This window comes from Dromaius novaehollandiae, chromosome 27, assembly GCF_036370855.1.
Source record: "Dromaius novaehollandiae isolate bDroNov1 chromosome 27, bDroNov1.hap1, whole genome shotgun sequence".
NCBI classification, from domain to species: Eukaryota; Metazoa; Chordata; class Aves; order Casuariiformes; family Dromaiidae; genus Dromaius; species Dromaius novaehollandiae.
This window is the reverse complement of record NC_088124.1, coordinates 4,680,719-4,693,902: the sequence shown is the minus strand read 5'-3', so window position 1 is coordinate 4,693,902 and position 13,184 is coordinate 4,680,719. Positions and strand designations below refer to the sequence as shown.

General features: G+C 60.0%; 2 protein-coding genes across 12 annotated transcripts in view; both read left to right on the top strand.

Moving 5' to 3' along the window:
- The window catches only part of PLEKHA6 (pleckstrin homology domain containing A6), a 45,748-nt gene extending 41,291 nt beyond the window's left edge, over window positions 1-4,457 (top strand). For 9 of the 11 annotated variants that reach the window (XM_064498241.1, XM_064498244.1, XM_064498240.1 and 6 more), the window contains 4 exons: window positions 186-319; window positions 510-652; window positions 1,386-1,509; window positions 2,152-4,457. In XM_064498241.1, the coding sequence (XP_064354311.1) occupies window positions 186-319; window positions 510-652; window positions 1,386-1,501 (393 nt within the window). In that variant the 3' untranslated portion in view covers window positions 1,502-1,509; window positions 2,152-4,457. The other 2 variants (XM_064498237.1, XM_064498242.1) reach the window with 2 other exon arrangements.
- Window positions 4,458-5,553: 1,096 nt separating this feature from the next.
- Window positions 5,554-7,191, top strand: GOLT1A (golgi transport 1A). Its single transcript, XM_026111950.2, has 5 exons — window positions 5,554-5,645; window positions 5,934-6,025; window positions 6,188-6,366; window positions 6,595-6,658; window positions 6,854-7,191. The coding sequence occupies exons 1-5, from the start codon at window positions 5,621-5,623 to the stop codon at window positions 6,890-6,892; spliced, it is 399 nt and encodes a 132-aa protein (XP_025967735.1). The 5' UTR covers window positions 5,554-5,620; the 3' UTR covers window positions 6,893-7,191.
- Window positions 7,192-13,184: the final 5,993 nt, after the last annotated feature.

Here is a 13,184-nt window from a genome sequence, read left to right as displayed (position 1 = left end):
CCGTGCACCCTCCTCCCGCGGCCGTCAGGGGTCCTGGGGCCAGCAGGACCTGTCCTGCGGGTCGTGGGCACTGGGCGAGCGCTGTGCAGGGAGGAGGGTTGCCCGTGCCCGGGCGGGTTGGGCGTGGGGATGGCTGGGTCTCCCGGCGGTGGGCTCTTGGCTCAGCCCTTGCCCTCTGCGCCCAGCTCTCGACGCCGGACAAAGTCCTCATCCCCGAGCGGTACATCGAACTGGAGCCCGACACCCCCCTCAGTCCCGAAGAGATGAAGGAAAAGCAGAAGAAGGTGGAAAGGATAAAAACCCTCATTGCCAAATCCAGGTGAGGCCGCTGGGCCCGTGCCTGCCCTGGCTGCTGCCGGGGGCATCCCCGCGACCAACGCGCCGCCCGTTCCCCCTCCGTCCTCTGCTCCGTCCCTCCCTTTGCTCGGCTCCGCTCCAGCCCCGCGGGCGCGTGGTCCAGGCGCCCTCCCGGACCCGTGCCGGGCGGTGATGCCGATGCTGTCCCACAGCCTGCAGAACGTGATCCCGCTGAGCGAGGGCGAGGTGGACGCCCCGCAGGACCCGGAGACCCAGCTCCAGGAGCAGGAGAAGAGGATCGAGATCTCCTGTGCCTTGGCTGCGGAGGCCTCCCGCCGGGGCCGCATGCTGTCGGGTAAGGCATGGCGGGGGGGCGCAGGGCCCGGGCGCCCACGGCTGCGGGGGGTCACTGCCGAGCAGGCAGGAATAGCAACGACTGAGCGAACCGGAGAGGTCGGACGAGCAGCCTGCACGGGACCGGCTGATGGGCAGGAGAGGCAGCAGGAGCAAAAGGGCTTTTTGGGCAGGAGAGCAGGGTGTGTTGGGGCACGGCGGGGGGATGCCTCTACCCAACGTCGGGCAAGCCAGTCTCTGGCAGCGGCACCCTCCCCGAGCTCCCAGCACCGGCACGGCATCGAGCCCAGCTGGCAACGTGGTGGAGGCTGGTGGCCACTCTGGACGTCCTGCGGATCCCCAGGGCTGGGCTCCGCTTTGGAGTCGCAGGGCTTTGCTGCTGGGCAGTCTCACATCCGAGAAAATAAAACCGGCTCAGAGCATGCTTAGAGCCCATCCTCCACTGGAAGCGTTTGCAAGAGCAGGAAAGCCCCACGGCAAGCACCTCCGCGGAGCACGTGTCCGCGGGAGAGCCGTGCCCACCACCGCCCTGCAGACAGCACCGCGCCTTGCCTTGTCCATGAGGGTCCTTGCGTGGTGCTCACGTGCGCATGCTGCGGCGAGACGCTGCCGTGTCCGTTTGTTCTGGCCACGCTTGCTTCCTCCCTTCCTTCCTCTTCGTTTTCTCCCCCTCCGCTAACCCCGCTGCCGGCAGCTGGTGTTCTTCACGCCCTTCTTCCATTTCTTGTTTCCAGCTCAATGCGCTACCCCAAGCCCTCCCACCTCCCCAGCTTCCCCGACTCCACCGACCAACCCCCTCTCGTCTGAAACATCCCGGGTCGCCGACAGCAGCCATTTTATGCGTGTCTGAGCCATGAAGTAAGCACCTTTTCTCTTGTACTTCATCCCGTGCTCTCTCCATCGCAGCCTGCCGGCTGGGGGTTCCCGGGCGGGGGGCGTTTCTCCTCCCGGGCTCTGTTCTGCCCCGCATTCATTCATCACTGCTTGCTCCAGCTAACAGTCTCCTGAGCCACGTCAGCCCGGTCTCCTCCCATGGACCAAGCGCAAGTGTCCTCGATGGTGAAGCCCCCGTGGAGCAGGGCTGTAGCCCCCAGGCTGGGTCAGCTGGGGCCGAGCGCGAGTGCCGTGCATCCGTGTGGCGCCCGGCGAGATGGTCCCAGGTTGTTGGGTGTCTGCCTGGAAATGTGAAATCCCACTTCAGTTCTTTTGTCAGGAGAAATTGCAAAGCCCCAAGTGTGGGAAGCGAAGGGATCAGCTCGGGATTAGGGTGCAGGCGGGAGTGGTCTCCAGCCAGGCTTGCTGCTTGCAGGCGGTGGCTTGTGACGTTGCCCAGAGCCTGTTTCCCCAAGGAGCTGCGGAAGCGCCAGGAATGGGGTCGAATCTGTGTTAGGTTTTACTCCGAGCGAGTGCAGCGGGGTTTCTGGGGAGTCCGGGGGCCAGCGGCTGCCCCGGCACCGGCAGGCCTGTGCGTTGCTCAGCCGCTCTCTCCTCTCCCTCCAGCGCAAGCCCTGGCTGCTGCCAACGCTGGCAAGTTCCACGGGGCCACGTTTTAGCACCCTGGCACGACACCGAACCTCTCCTCGGCCATCATTTTCGGTTCTCCCGGACCCCCTCCCTCTCATGAACGGCGAGACTGCCCCGCGCGGAGGAGTGGAGAGATGCACCATGGACAGCCCGCAGAGGCCTGGTCTTGCACCAGCTCCCTCGCCCTTCCCGGCCCCCGGCTCTGCTCTGGCCCGGGGGAGATGTGCGGGTGCCAGGAGGAGAGATGTGGGTGTCAGGAGCTTGTCTGTGGGAACGTGGTACCGAGGGGACCAGGAGACCACCCCTGGCTGCCAGCTGGCACAAGGATGGGCTGTTGCATGCAGGATCTGTTGTGTCCAGGGAATTGGGTTAAGCGTAGACATCTGGGCAGGTGAATTTGCAACATCGGCAATGCCCAGCACAGCTAGAAGGCCTCCCTGCCAGGACAGCATTGCACCGGAGGAGTGTGGGACTCGCTTGGCTCTCTGTGCTGATGTATTGGTCTCCCAAGGGTCTGCAAAGGGGCTCTTCTGTGTGGAGACCAGCCAGTCCCCACCATGGATGGCACTTTCACCTTCTGCTGGACCTGGATGCTCCACCTGTGCTCCTCGGGCAACTCTTCCCCTCCCTGTGTCCTTGCCTGAACCTGCTGTTAGCATCCCGGGAGCTCATCTCCAGCAGAGCCTGGTCTGCCCGTCTCTCCTCGCGCTCGTGGCCCAGCAGAAGGAAGGACCTGGGGATGGGGCAGATGGAAAGAGAACTGAGGGGACCACGGAGGTGCCAGGGAAGTGGGGTGGTCTGCACGGGGGCAGCAGGAGGGTGTCCGGTACGCCGGTGCGCAGCGGGCACGGAGCAGCAGGTCTGTGCAGGGACGTGGGCATGGTGCAAGAGAGTAGCGGAGCGGTGCAGCGGGCTGGCGCTGGGGCGTGAGGGGGGGTGGCAAAGCCACGATGCTTTCTGGTGTCAGCAGGGACCCTTGTGCGCGTAGGGACGATGGAGGGACAGGAACAGGCTGGGGGCGATGAGCACTTCTAGGTGGTGGCAGCGGGGGCTCCTTGGCGTGCTCCCGAGGGCAATGCCCCTTTGGTGGGGATGGGAGAGGGTGAAAGACGAACGCTACTGAAGCACGGATGCACATGCCCGCTCACACGCACGGCGTGGGCTGCAGCAGGGGCACCGACCGCTGTGTTGGGCAAAACGCCGGCGAGCTCGCTGCGGGGCTGGCATTGTCCCGGGGCTTCTCCGCGTGGGTGGCGGCATGTCTGTCCCTGCCACCTGCACCGCGGCCCCGGGCTCGCCCGGAGCAAGGCGTCCTTGCGAGGCCAAAAGCCCTCTGGCCTCTCGCAGCCTGGAAATAGCGGCTCGTGGCTGGGTTTAGGAGCACCTTGGAGGTACAGGCCAGGCTGGGTTCCCCCGGGCTGCGGGGTGCCGACAGCAGGACGCGTGGGCTTTCCCGGGAGCTCATGTGCCGGGATGGGACCGGGCCCCTTTGGAAGTCTGGTGCCAAGTCTCACCCAGGCCTTGCCGTTTTGCTCCAGACCCTTTTGCTTGGTTCTCCCTGTAGCAAGAACCCTTTTCTTTAGCTCTCTGGAGGGAGAGAAAGGCCGGCTCTGCCTGGGAGTACAAAGTCCTACTTAAGCTTTTAGCCAGGAGAAACTGCAAAGCCCCAAACCGGGCAGCGAAGGGATGAGCTCAGGATGGGGCCGCCCTGGGCTGAGCATCACCTGCACCCGCAGCCCCGTAACGTCGGCGAGAGGCAGCGACGGCCTCAGACACGTCCCCTTCCCGGAGCGCGGGAGCCTCGCGATCCCCCAACCAGGACCCGCTGTTCCCTCGTGTCCGTGCGCTTCCCGCGACGTCCCCGCTCCGCGTCCCCGTCGCCCGGCCCGCCGGGCTCCTCGATCTTAGCAATACACGTAGTGTCCCAGGAACCCTGCAGCCCGCTCCGGGAGCCTCCCGCAGCCCTCTTAGCTCATAAAGCTGGCCCTTTATTTTGCTATTACATGCCTTAATATATGTTTTATGGAAATTATACATTTATAATATATATATATATATATATTTGTTTTTTCTCTTCTTTTCTGGGAGGTACTGTTTTGTGCTAATTTTCTCTCGCTCTGCAGGGTTGTTGGCACCAGCCCTGCCAATGAGTTACAAAAGCAGATTCTTTGCCAATTTATCAGAGGAAAAGAAAAAAAAAAGAAACTATTTAAAAAATATATATATTTTCTGCTTTTATTAAAAGCAAATTTATTTAAAATAAAATATAAAGAGAACTGCAAGTTTTCAGCAGCGATGCGTTTGTTTCCCTGTGGCGGAAGGCAGCGGCGCCGGCCGGCGCCGACTCCTCAGCCCGTGTAAATGGGGGTGCTCTGGCTCCCTGCGGAGTGACCCCCCTCTTTACACTGGCTGTGGGGGGATCTGGCCCAGTGGGACCCCCGGGGATGCTGCCCCGTCCCACTGCCCGGGGCGGGGGCCGGGCCCCAGGCGTTTGCCCAATGCACTAGGATCCCACGACTGCAGTATTGTGGACCCGGGTTTTTTTAACTGTTATGTTAATTCTTAATTTTATTTTGGTTATTATTTTTCATAACACTTCATATACCAGTGACAAGTAACTGAGAAAGGATTTGCATCGGGAGGAAATCTATTTATGCACTGGGGAGGGGGGGGGAATGGGGGCATTTGTTTTCTGGGTTTTTTTGCTAGTGTTAGAGAAATAAAAGTATCTAAGAAACAATGCAGTGTCAGTGTCTTTTGTATAAAGGTGACCTCAGATAACAATTTTAATATTAGGGTGAAGAGATAGGGCACAAATGGCTATAGCATTTCAGCCCTTTGGAGAGGGTTTTGCCTAGCCCACAACTCAGTCTGTGGCTGATGGCACTTTCTCTCCCTCCCTTCCTCCCTATTTTGGGGGGGTAATTTTCCCGGTAGTGTTTATTTTAGATGTAGCTACTCAATAGTCAGCTCTCATGGTGGGGGGGGGGGGGGGGGGGGGCGGAGAAATGCATTTGCACCTTGCAAATTTGTATAAAGCCAATGAATAAAAACGGCTGGTTTGTAAAGAGACGGTGTGCGGAGCGGGTCCGTGCACCGAGGGCTCGCTCCCTGCTCGGCACCGCTGGATGCAACCCCGGGGACTCCCAAGCCCTCTGGCCTCTCCCGCTTTCAGGGATCGCTCCGAGCACGGTCAGGTCCTTCCCAGGGAGCAAGAGGCCGAGGGTGGCACAGGGAGGGCAGCAGCCGGCAGCGAGATGCAGCCGTGCCGCTGGCTCCGCTCAGGACGATGCCGTGCCCGAGGAGGGGCTGCGCGCAGGCAGGTGGGTTAATGATTCGCAGGATGACGTGGGGACTAAAGGCCTTTCCAAGGGTCACTGCTGGCGAAGCATGTGCAAGTGCGGCCGCCCTCACCCGCCCTCACCCCACCCCCGGGACTGGCAAGATGGTGTCGCTGACGGACTTCCAGCGTAAGCGGGGCGGGCGGCGCGGGGTCGGCGCTGCCCCGGCGGCGATGCCGGGGCCCCACGGGCGCCGGGGATGCTCCGCGGCTCGGAGCCAGGGCCGGAGGCTGCATCGGTTGGAGTGGTTGGAGGGATGACAGCGAGCCCGGTCGTGGCCCCCAGCCCCAGGCTCGCGGCAGGAGCCTGGCCGGGATGCGGGATAAGGAACGGCAGCCCCATGCGGGATGCTGAGCCGCCGGCTCGCGGGCTTGTGCCTTGTGCCAGAGCCCTCATCGCGGCCCCCGTCCTCTGCAGGGATCGGCGTGGGACTGGTCGGCTTTGGCCTCTTCTTCATCCTTTTTGGGATGCTCTTGTACTTTGACTCAGTGCTCCTGGCCTTCGGAAATGTGAGTACCGCAGGGCTGGGGCTTCCCGGTCCTGCTGGCTGCCGGCGCTCGGTGGTTGCCTCTGGGCTCTCCTGGCCGGGCTGGACGGAGGAGCAGATGCGGGTGCCAAAGCAGGAGCAAAGGGGCCGTCCAAGCAGAGCTTTTCCCATTTCCTCCTGCTAGATCCTCTTCCTCTCTGGCTTGGTCTTCATCATTGGCTTCAGAAGGACGTTCACCTTCTTCTTCCAGAGGCCAAAACTGAAGGGCACCAGCTTCTTCCTGGGAGGGGTCCTCATCGTCCTCATGAGGTGGCCCCTCCTGGGCATGCTGCTGGAGGCCTATGGCTTCGTCACCCTCTTCAGGTTTGTTCTCTGCCAAATGCCTGTTCCTTCTGAGCTTCTCCCAAATTAAACCAGACGAGCAGCTGGGGTTTCCCACCTGGAAAACCCCACCAGAGCGGTCTTGTCTTGGGCTGGCACGGGGAGCCAGGGAGCACATGTGGCTCCTGCCACCGGCCCCAGGCAGACCCCTGCTCCCCAGTGCGAGCTGCCCCAGCATGGAGCATAACAGAGACTTGTGTTTTGATGCAGGAGTTTTTTCCCAGTGGCTTTTGGATTTTTGGGCACATTGGGAAACATCCCGCTGCTGAGCAAGGTGAGCAGGCGCTGGGCATGGTTTTCACGTACAGATGTGAGGCTCGGGGTTTGCAGTCTGTGGGTGACATAAATCAGTATCTCTGCTGAATTAGGCATCTGTGGTCACGCATGTGCAGGGGAAGCTCACCACGGTCATCCCCTGGAGGATGCACCAAAGTATTTGACTGCTAATCAGCAATTGTCACTCTTGCAGCTATTGCAGAAACTCGGAGACACTAGCTCCATGGTCTGACCTCGAAGATGAGCCCCGCTGCTAGAGAAGGGACACAGCGAGTGAGCTCCGGGCCTGGCTCTCCTGTGCCCGTGTAACCTGCACCCAGGACCCCTCGCGCTGGCCGGAGCAGCCTGTGCCCCGGGGACGGTGCCTCGCTGCCCCGCTGGGCTCTCAGCAGTGAGCCACAGCCTGCCAGGAGCCAGCGGGTAGTGAGCGAGGCTCCCGAGCCCAAAAGTTGTGCCAGCTGCGATTGTATAGTGTTTTCCTTTTTGTCTTCCCCTAATGAGAGTTGGATTTACTTAAAATACATGTCTGAAACCAAATCTGGACCATGCTCCTTTCCTGTGGCTCAGGACCTGCTCCAGCTCCTCTTAGTGACACTAAAAGGCACCGTGGCCGTGGCTGGAGGTGGCACAGGGACCTTCCCATAGCCACAGCTGGAGGTGGCATGGGGACCATCTCATGGCCATAGCTGGAGGTGGCATGGGGGATCATCCCATAGCCATGGCTGGAGGTGGCATGGGGACCATCTCATGGCCATAGCTGGAGGTGGCACAGGGACCTTCCCATAGCCACAGCTGGAGGTGGCATGGGGACCATCTCATGGCCATAGCTAGAGGTGGCATGGGGGATCATCCCCTAGCCATGGCTGGAGGTGGCATGGGGACCATCTCATGGCCATAGCTAGAGGTGGCATGGGGGTCATCCCATAGCCATGGCTGGAGGTGGCATGGGGGGTCATCCCATAGCCATGGCTGGAGGTGGCAGAGCAGAGGGCTGTGGCCACCTGCACCTGCAGCGTTCCTGCTCACCAGGTGCTGACTTTTCGAAGGGGACTTTGCCTGTGTGAGGGGAGGGGCAGGGCGTCCAGGAAGGCAAATCCTCCCTCCTAGGGCTTTTACACGGGGCAGATGTAGCTGCTTGGAGAGCCGCACATCACCACGTACTGCACAGGTCAGGAGGCCTGTGGCGAGGGCAGCTGTTCCCAATGTCCCCTCACCGCAGTGGCCCAGCTGGCCTCAGGAGCCCTGCAGATCATGGAGCTGCGTTCCCAAGCGATCCAGCATGGATATGGCCTGTGGAGAGCAGAGCCGCCCGGGGAGCAGCGGGAGAGGGCAGGGGAGGTTAGGAAAACACCCATTAAAGCCCATTAACATTTCATGACCTGATCGGAGGAGAGTAAATTACCCTTTTCAGATTCAGTGACCATGAAAAAGCAGATGACATCTGCGGTTATTAATTAATCAAGAGATGCTGGGGGGGGGGGGGGTGAAGCAAATACTTGGAGAGAAGAGCACGAAGATAGGGATACAGTGCTCCCTATCTCCGAGCATTATCGGCCAGGACTTGCTTTTCCTATAGCCCCATTCCCTGCTCGAGGACAGGAGGTGGAGGGAGAGGAGTTTGGGTTTGCTGCCTCTCCTGAAGCATGACTCCTCCGTGAAGGTGGGCACAGGGAGCCAGGCCAGCTGCCCGCCCGTGACCCGGAGGCTCGTTGCAAGGCACGTGGCACCAGGGCAAAGCCCGAGGAGGGAAGGAGCAGCAGGGCCGTGCTGCTGGAGCAGTGCCGCCAGCTTCTCAGGTCCTGCGAACCTGCATTGCCCCGGGGAGGTCTGCAGAGAGCTGCAGCTTTGCCCCAGAGCAGGAGCCAGCCTCATCATTTCGCGTTGAAGTTTGCACTAGCTAAATGGATATGAGCCAGGTTTCTACGAGTGCATGGGAAGCTGGGTGCAAGCATAAGTTTAATTAAACCAGGGCAGTTACATCAAAGTTGGTCCCTGTGCGGCTACCCTTCTTAAATTGCAAGAATTAATTATTGCGTTTGAGTTAAACCTGTTCCCTCCTGATTGAAGCACAGCCTAAATAAGCTGGTGGCACTAGGAAGGCATTGCACCCGTGCCTCCGCCGAGGTTTGCTGTTAGTTCGCATCAGGTGGAAGCAGATCTTTTGCAGAACGAGCTGCCCAGGAGGCATAAATCAGGGCAGCCCCTCAAGAGCAGCACATGCTGGATTGGGGCCCCAGGAGGTTGGGCTGGCAGGATGCTGCTCCCTTGCAGCTGGTTTCAGGAGGCTGCAGGGGAAGCTCTTGAGAGGGAACACAGCTGGGGATTTTCTGGCACAAGCTTGAGGGGGTGGGAGGAGGGTAGAGGTGGGTCCAGCCCCACGGGCATCGTGGCCAGTTTCAGTGGTAAAGCTCAGAGCAGAGGCAGGATGGGTGAGGAAGCACAAGCCTGTAGTGCAGGTAAGTGAGGACTGTGGCCTCCCTAAAGCTTAGCTGGAATTCCTGTCTTTGCTTCACCCCAGCTCTAAACTTGTGCTCGGGCTGTGTGGTGGTTCTCTTTGAGCTTCATCTTCAGGCAGCCACTAAAAGCAAGAGGAATGGACCTAAATATGTCGTGTGCACAATAACCTGTTCCCCCTATTCCCCTCCTGGTCCTTGGGAAGCTAGCGTGGGTGAGCTAGGGTGCGCGCCCCAAGTGCTTTAAGACACTGTCACCTCATTCTGCTTTAAAAAAAAAAAAAAATCAAGCAAGTCTGACTGGAGCGCTGAGCAGAGGCTCCCTGCATTGCTGCTGCTCAACAGCAAACTGGGGACCTGCTGCCCCTGGGCCGGAGCAGGCAGAAGGGAGCTGGGCTGGTGCTGGTGCCGGCCCGGGTTCCTGAAGCTTCTTGTAGGGGAAGGTTTTCCCTCCGGTTCCGTAAATTGCTGTCTCAATGTGCCCTGCTGGAGCAGTTCTGGTTTTAAGAAAACACTTTGGGTGAAGCCCTGGCTCTGCTGACGTCAATGGTTGAAGTCCCCCTGGTGTCGGCATGATCCAGATACTCCTGCGAGTCCTTCCCCAAAATTGCTTCTATGCTCCAGCTTTTCCGTCACTTGGAACAGGGATCCTCACCAGCCCCACGTGTTTTTCTCAGCAACAAACTTGCAGTATAGAAAAGTGTGTGAAGTGTGTGTGTTGCTGAGTGGAAAAGATAGAAATATATCTACATTTTGTGCCATTTTTCAAAGGTCCTTCAGGGGAAAAAAAGGCTATTTGGTAAAACTTCCTAATGATCTTGTTTAGGGCTGTTCCAAGTACTTAATATTCCAAATCTAAGAGTTACGCTTTTTCAGATCAGCCCAGGAGCAAACTTATCTTGCAGCAAAGCACTTCTTTCTCTTTGGAAAGTGTTTTTTTCCTTGAAATCATTCTTAGCCTGATCGTTTGATTCCTTGAAAGCAGACAGGAAATAAGTTAAGAGCATATTGCCTTGTTATTTCCAGATGAGATCTTTATAGGTACATAATCGTATGAAATGCCAGCCCTTTGCAGCGAACCACAGCAGGTTTCCAGCGATAGTGCACAAATCAGCCCGGGGAAATTGCAGCCTTGCTTGATGGTCTGGTACCTTAACTCACTGCAAATGCTCGGGGCAAGTGTCGCTTCTGTTAGCAGAAGGCACGGACACTTCAAGGCTGGATGGGACACATTAAGCATCCTCTCTGCTGATAGAATACGCTGGAGATGGTTTGTATGACTATTGGTTATTTATCTGTAGCTGCTGAGGGTCTCCGGGACCAGGGATACCTCGGCTGTGCTCGCGAGCCTCCTGCCCCACTGGACCCAGCCTGGCTCGCTGCAGAGCGGTGCCATCTGCGCTCTTTCCTTCCTCCGTGCCCCCAGTTTTTGCACCCCAGGCACAGGTGCAGCTTTGGCTAGTTATTTAAAGCCCTGTGTCAGGTCTTTGCAGCTCTGTTCCCATGCACCAGCTGCTCATCCCTGCTGGTGCAGGTGATTAAAAAATGCACGGCAGGGTCTGGAGGAGCCTTCGAGCGGCTGCTCCCACGGCTGCGGGAACAGGCGAGGAGGGCGGAGGAGACGGTGCCGAGTGAGCACACTGCTCCGGATGGGCAGGCGCGGGGGACGGGATCAATGTGCCCAGCTGCACCGGCAGGCAGGTGCCCTGCGCCGAGGGGCAAAAGCCCTCGGTTCTTCCACAGCTCCGAGATGGACTCGGGTAAGTCGTTTTTCCCTGTTACATCTCAGTCCTCTTTCCAGGGGGCCGTGGTGCCGTCTCTTCGCAGGGAAGGGCTGTTGTCCTTGGTGCCAGCATGGTGCTGCCTTCCCCCTTGGTGCCCCCCCACCTTTCCCAGCCGATTCCCGCTCCACTGCTGGCCCTGCAAGAGATGTGTCCGTCCCTCTGTCCCTCCCGGGGGGAGCTGCTCCGCAGGCACTGCCATTCCCAGCATCCAACGTCCATCGGACGTGCCGGGGCTCTCGCGGATGTGCCTCCCCTTCCCCGGGTTAAAGGGGAGCTGGAAACGCCAGAGCCCCACGGTCCCGCGGCCCGGAGCACCTTCCCCGGCTGACGGGGCCCCTCCTCCTTGAAGTCACCCGCAGCCCCCGGCCTCTCCTTTAGGAAACGGCTCTGCAAAGTAAACAGAGCCCGCGGGATGCCATGGGAGGGGATTTATGTCTGGTGGCTGCTCGCCAGGCGCTTTCTCATGCTGCTGCTGCTCCCAGCCGCAGCCCCGAAGCGCAGCCCGGGCCGGGCTCTGCCTCCTGACCCCTGCGCCCCAGTGCAACCTGCGCCCGGGGCACGAGGCTCCCCCGAGTGACGCAGTCCGGGCCGGCGGCACCGGGACCCTGCGTGGGAAAAGACGTCAGGGGAGCCGGGCTCTGACCCTGCGGAGCAAAGCCCGGTGGGACGGGGGCCCGGATCCGGTTGGCACAGGAGGCAGCCGGGATGCTCCGGCACCGAGCAACCCCGCGGGCTGCAACTGAGCCTCGGTGCCCCCCGGGCACCCCCTCATGTTCAGCCCCCTCGGCTCCAAACGCTGCAGAAACCCCGCGTGGGAGGAAGGCTCTCAAGCCCTGGTTTGGGGGGGGACCCATCTGTAGCTCGGGGGCAGCCCCCAGCCTCCGGCAGCCCCTTGGCACGGGTGCCCACTGGGGAGGGCGACGGCGGTGCCCTGGATAAACACCGTCTGCAAGGGGAGCACGTCAGAGCGCTCGTGTAGCCGGGCGTTTCGAGGCAGGGGCTGTTATGTAACCGGGTTTCTTCCGAGAACATTTTTATTGCCGTCATAGTAATTTCCCATCGAGGTTCCCCGAGATTGAGCGTTTGGCTCGGAGCCACGGGACCTGATCCAGCACCGACCGGGAGCTGTGCCGGGACCCGCAGGCTGGGTGAGTGCCGGGGTGGGTGCCAAGCAGCAGAGCTCGTCCTCGGCCACTTTAGACCCTCCTGGAGGCCGGGACCAGCAAAACACCCTGTAGTAACGAGTCCTCTGAGCCCCAGCAGGGATTTTTCAAGCAGCTTGGGTGCCCTGGTCTTATGTTAAATAAGAGGCAGATTTGAGCCCTGTTAACAGGCTCAGTCGACCCTTGCCTGTGTTTTGGGTCTTGGAGGGCGCTGGGTGGGATCCCCGAGCCCCTGGGCTGGCCGCAGCCTGGGGAAGGCCCTCGAGGCTGCTGTGCTGGGGAAATCCCTGCTGCTGGCCAAGGCATCCCGTGGGAAAGCCCAGGGAAGCAGCCCACCCCCTCTGCTGCCCTCTTAGGGCTTCTCGGGAAATGCCTCCGTTTCCCAGGAGGAGGCTGGGGGATCAGAGCTGGGAAACAGTGCCGGGCAAGAGGGAGTTTTCTCTCTCCCCCTCCAAAATGCAGAGCAGGACCAGGGGCAGCAGGTCGGGCACCTAGAGCCACGCTGGGCTACTGGGCACCTTTGCACCTTGCTTGTACAGGGCAGAGAACAGAGTGCTCCTTGTGACCGCAGTGTGAATGGCCAGAGCATGGGCATGTCTACCTTGATATAGCATCATATGCAACAACTGCAAGGAGTTTTGCTGTTCTCTGCATTCAAGGAGGCTTTGCTCACCGGCTGGTGTAACCGGGCTGGGTGGTGCTTTCCCCGCTTGCCATGAGCTCTGTGCAGCACCCAAAAGGGCAGTGTGGTGTAGTGGTTTTGCGGTTGATGTTTGTGAGGCTGAGGGGGCTGCAGCTGAGTGCCAGAGCCTGCTTTTCTCGGCTCTGGGGTCTTTGGGAAAATCCCGTTCCTCTGCACCTCCTTTCCCCTGCTGCAGCGTGGGGCTAGTAAAGCTGTCCGTGGCCCGAGTGTGCTTCAGGGCCCCGGCGGGTCAAGCCCTGCTTAGAGCTGAGCCATCACCGCTGCCTTCGGTGCTGCCCCCCTGATTGACACCAGCAGGCACTTGGCGTATGCAGGGCATGGGCCATGTTAACGATGGCCTGGTGCTGACACGCAGAAATGCTATTAATTGCGAAGAGCGTGGGTTAGCGGCTCCGAGCTATTCACAGCTTCCCGTGCCAGC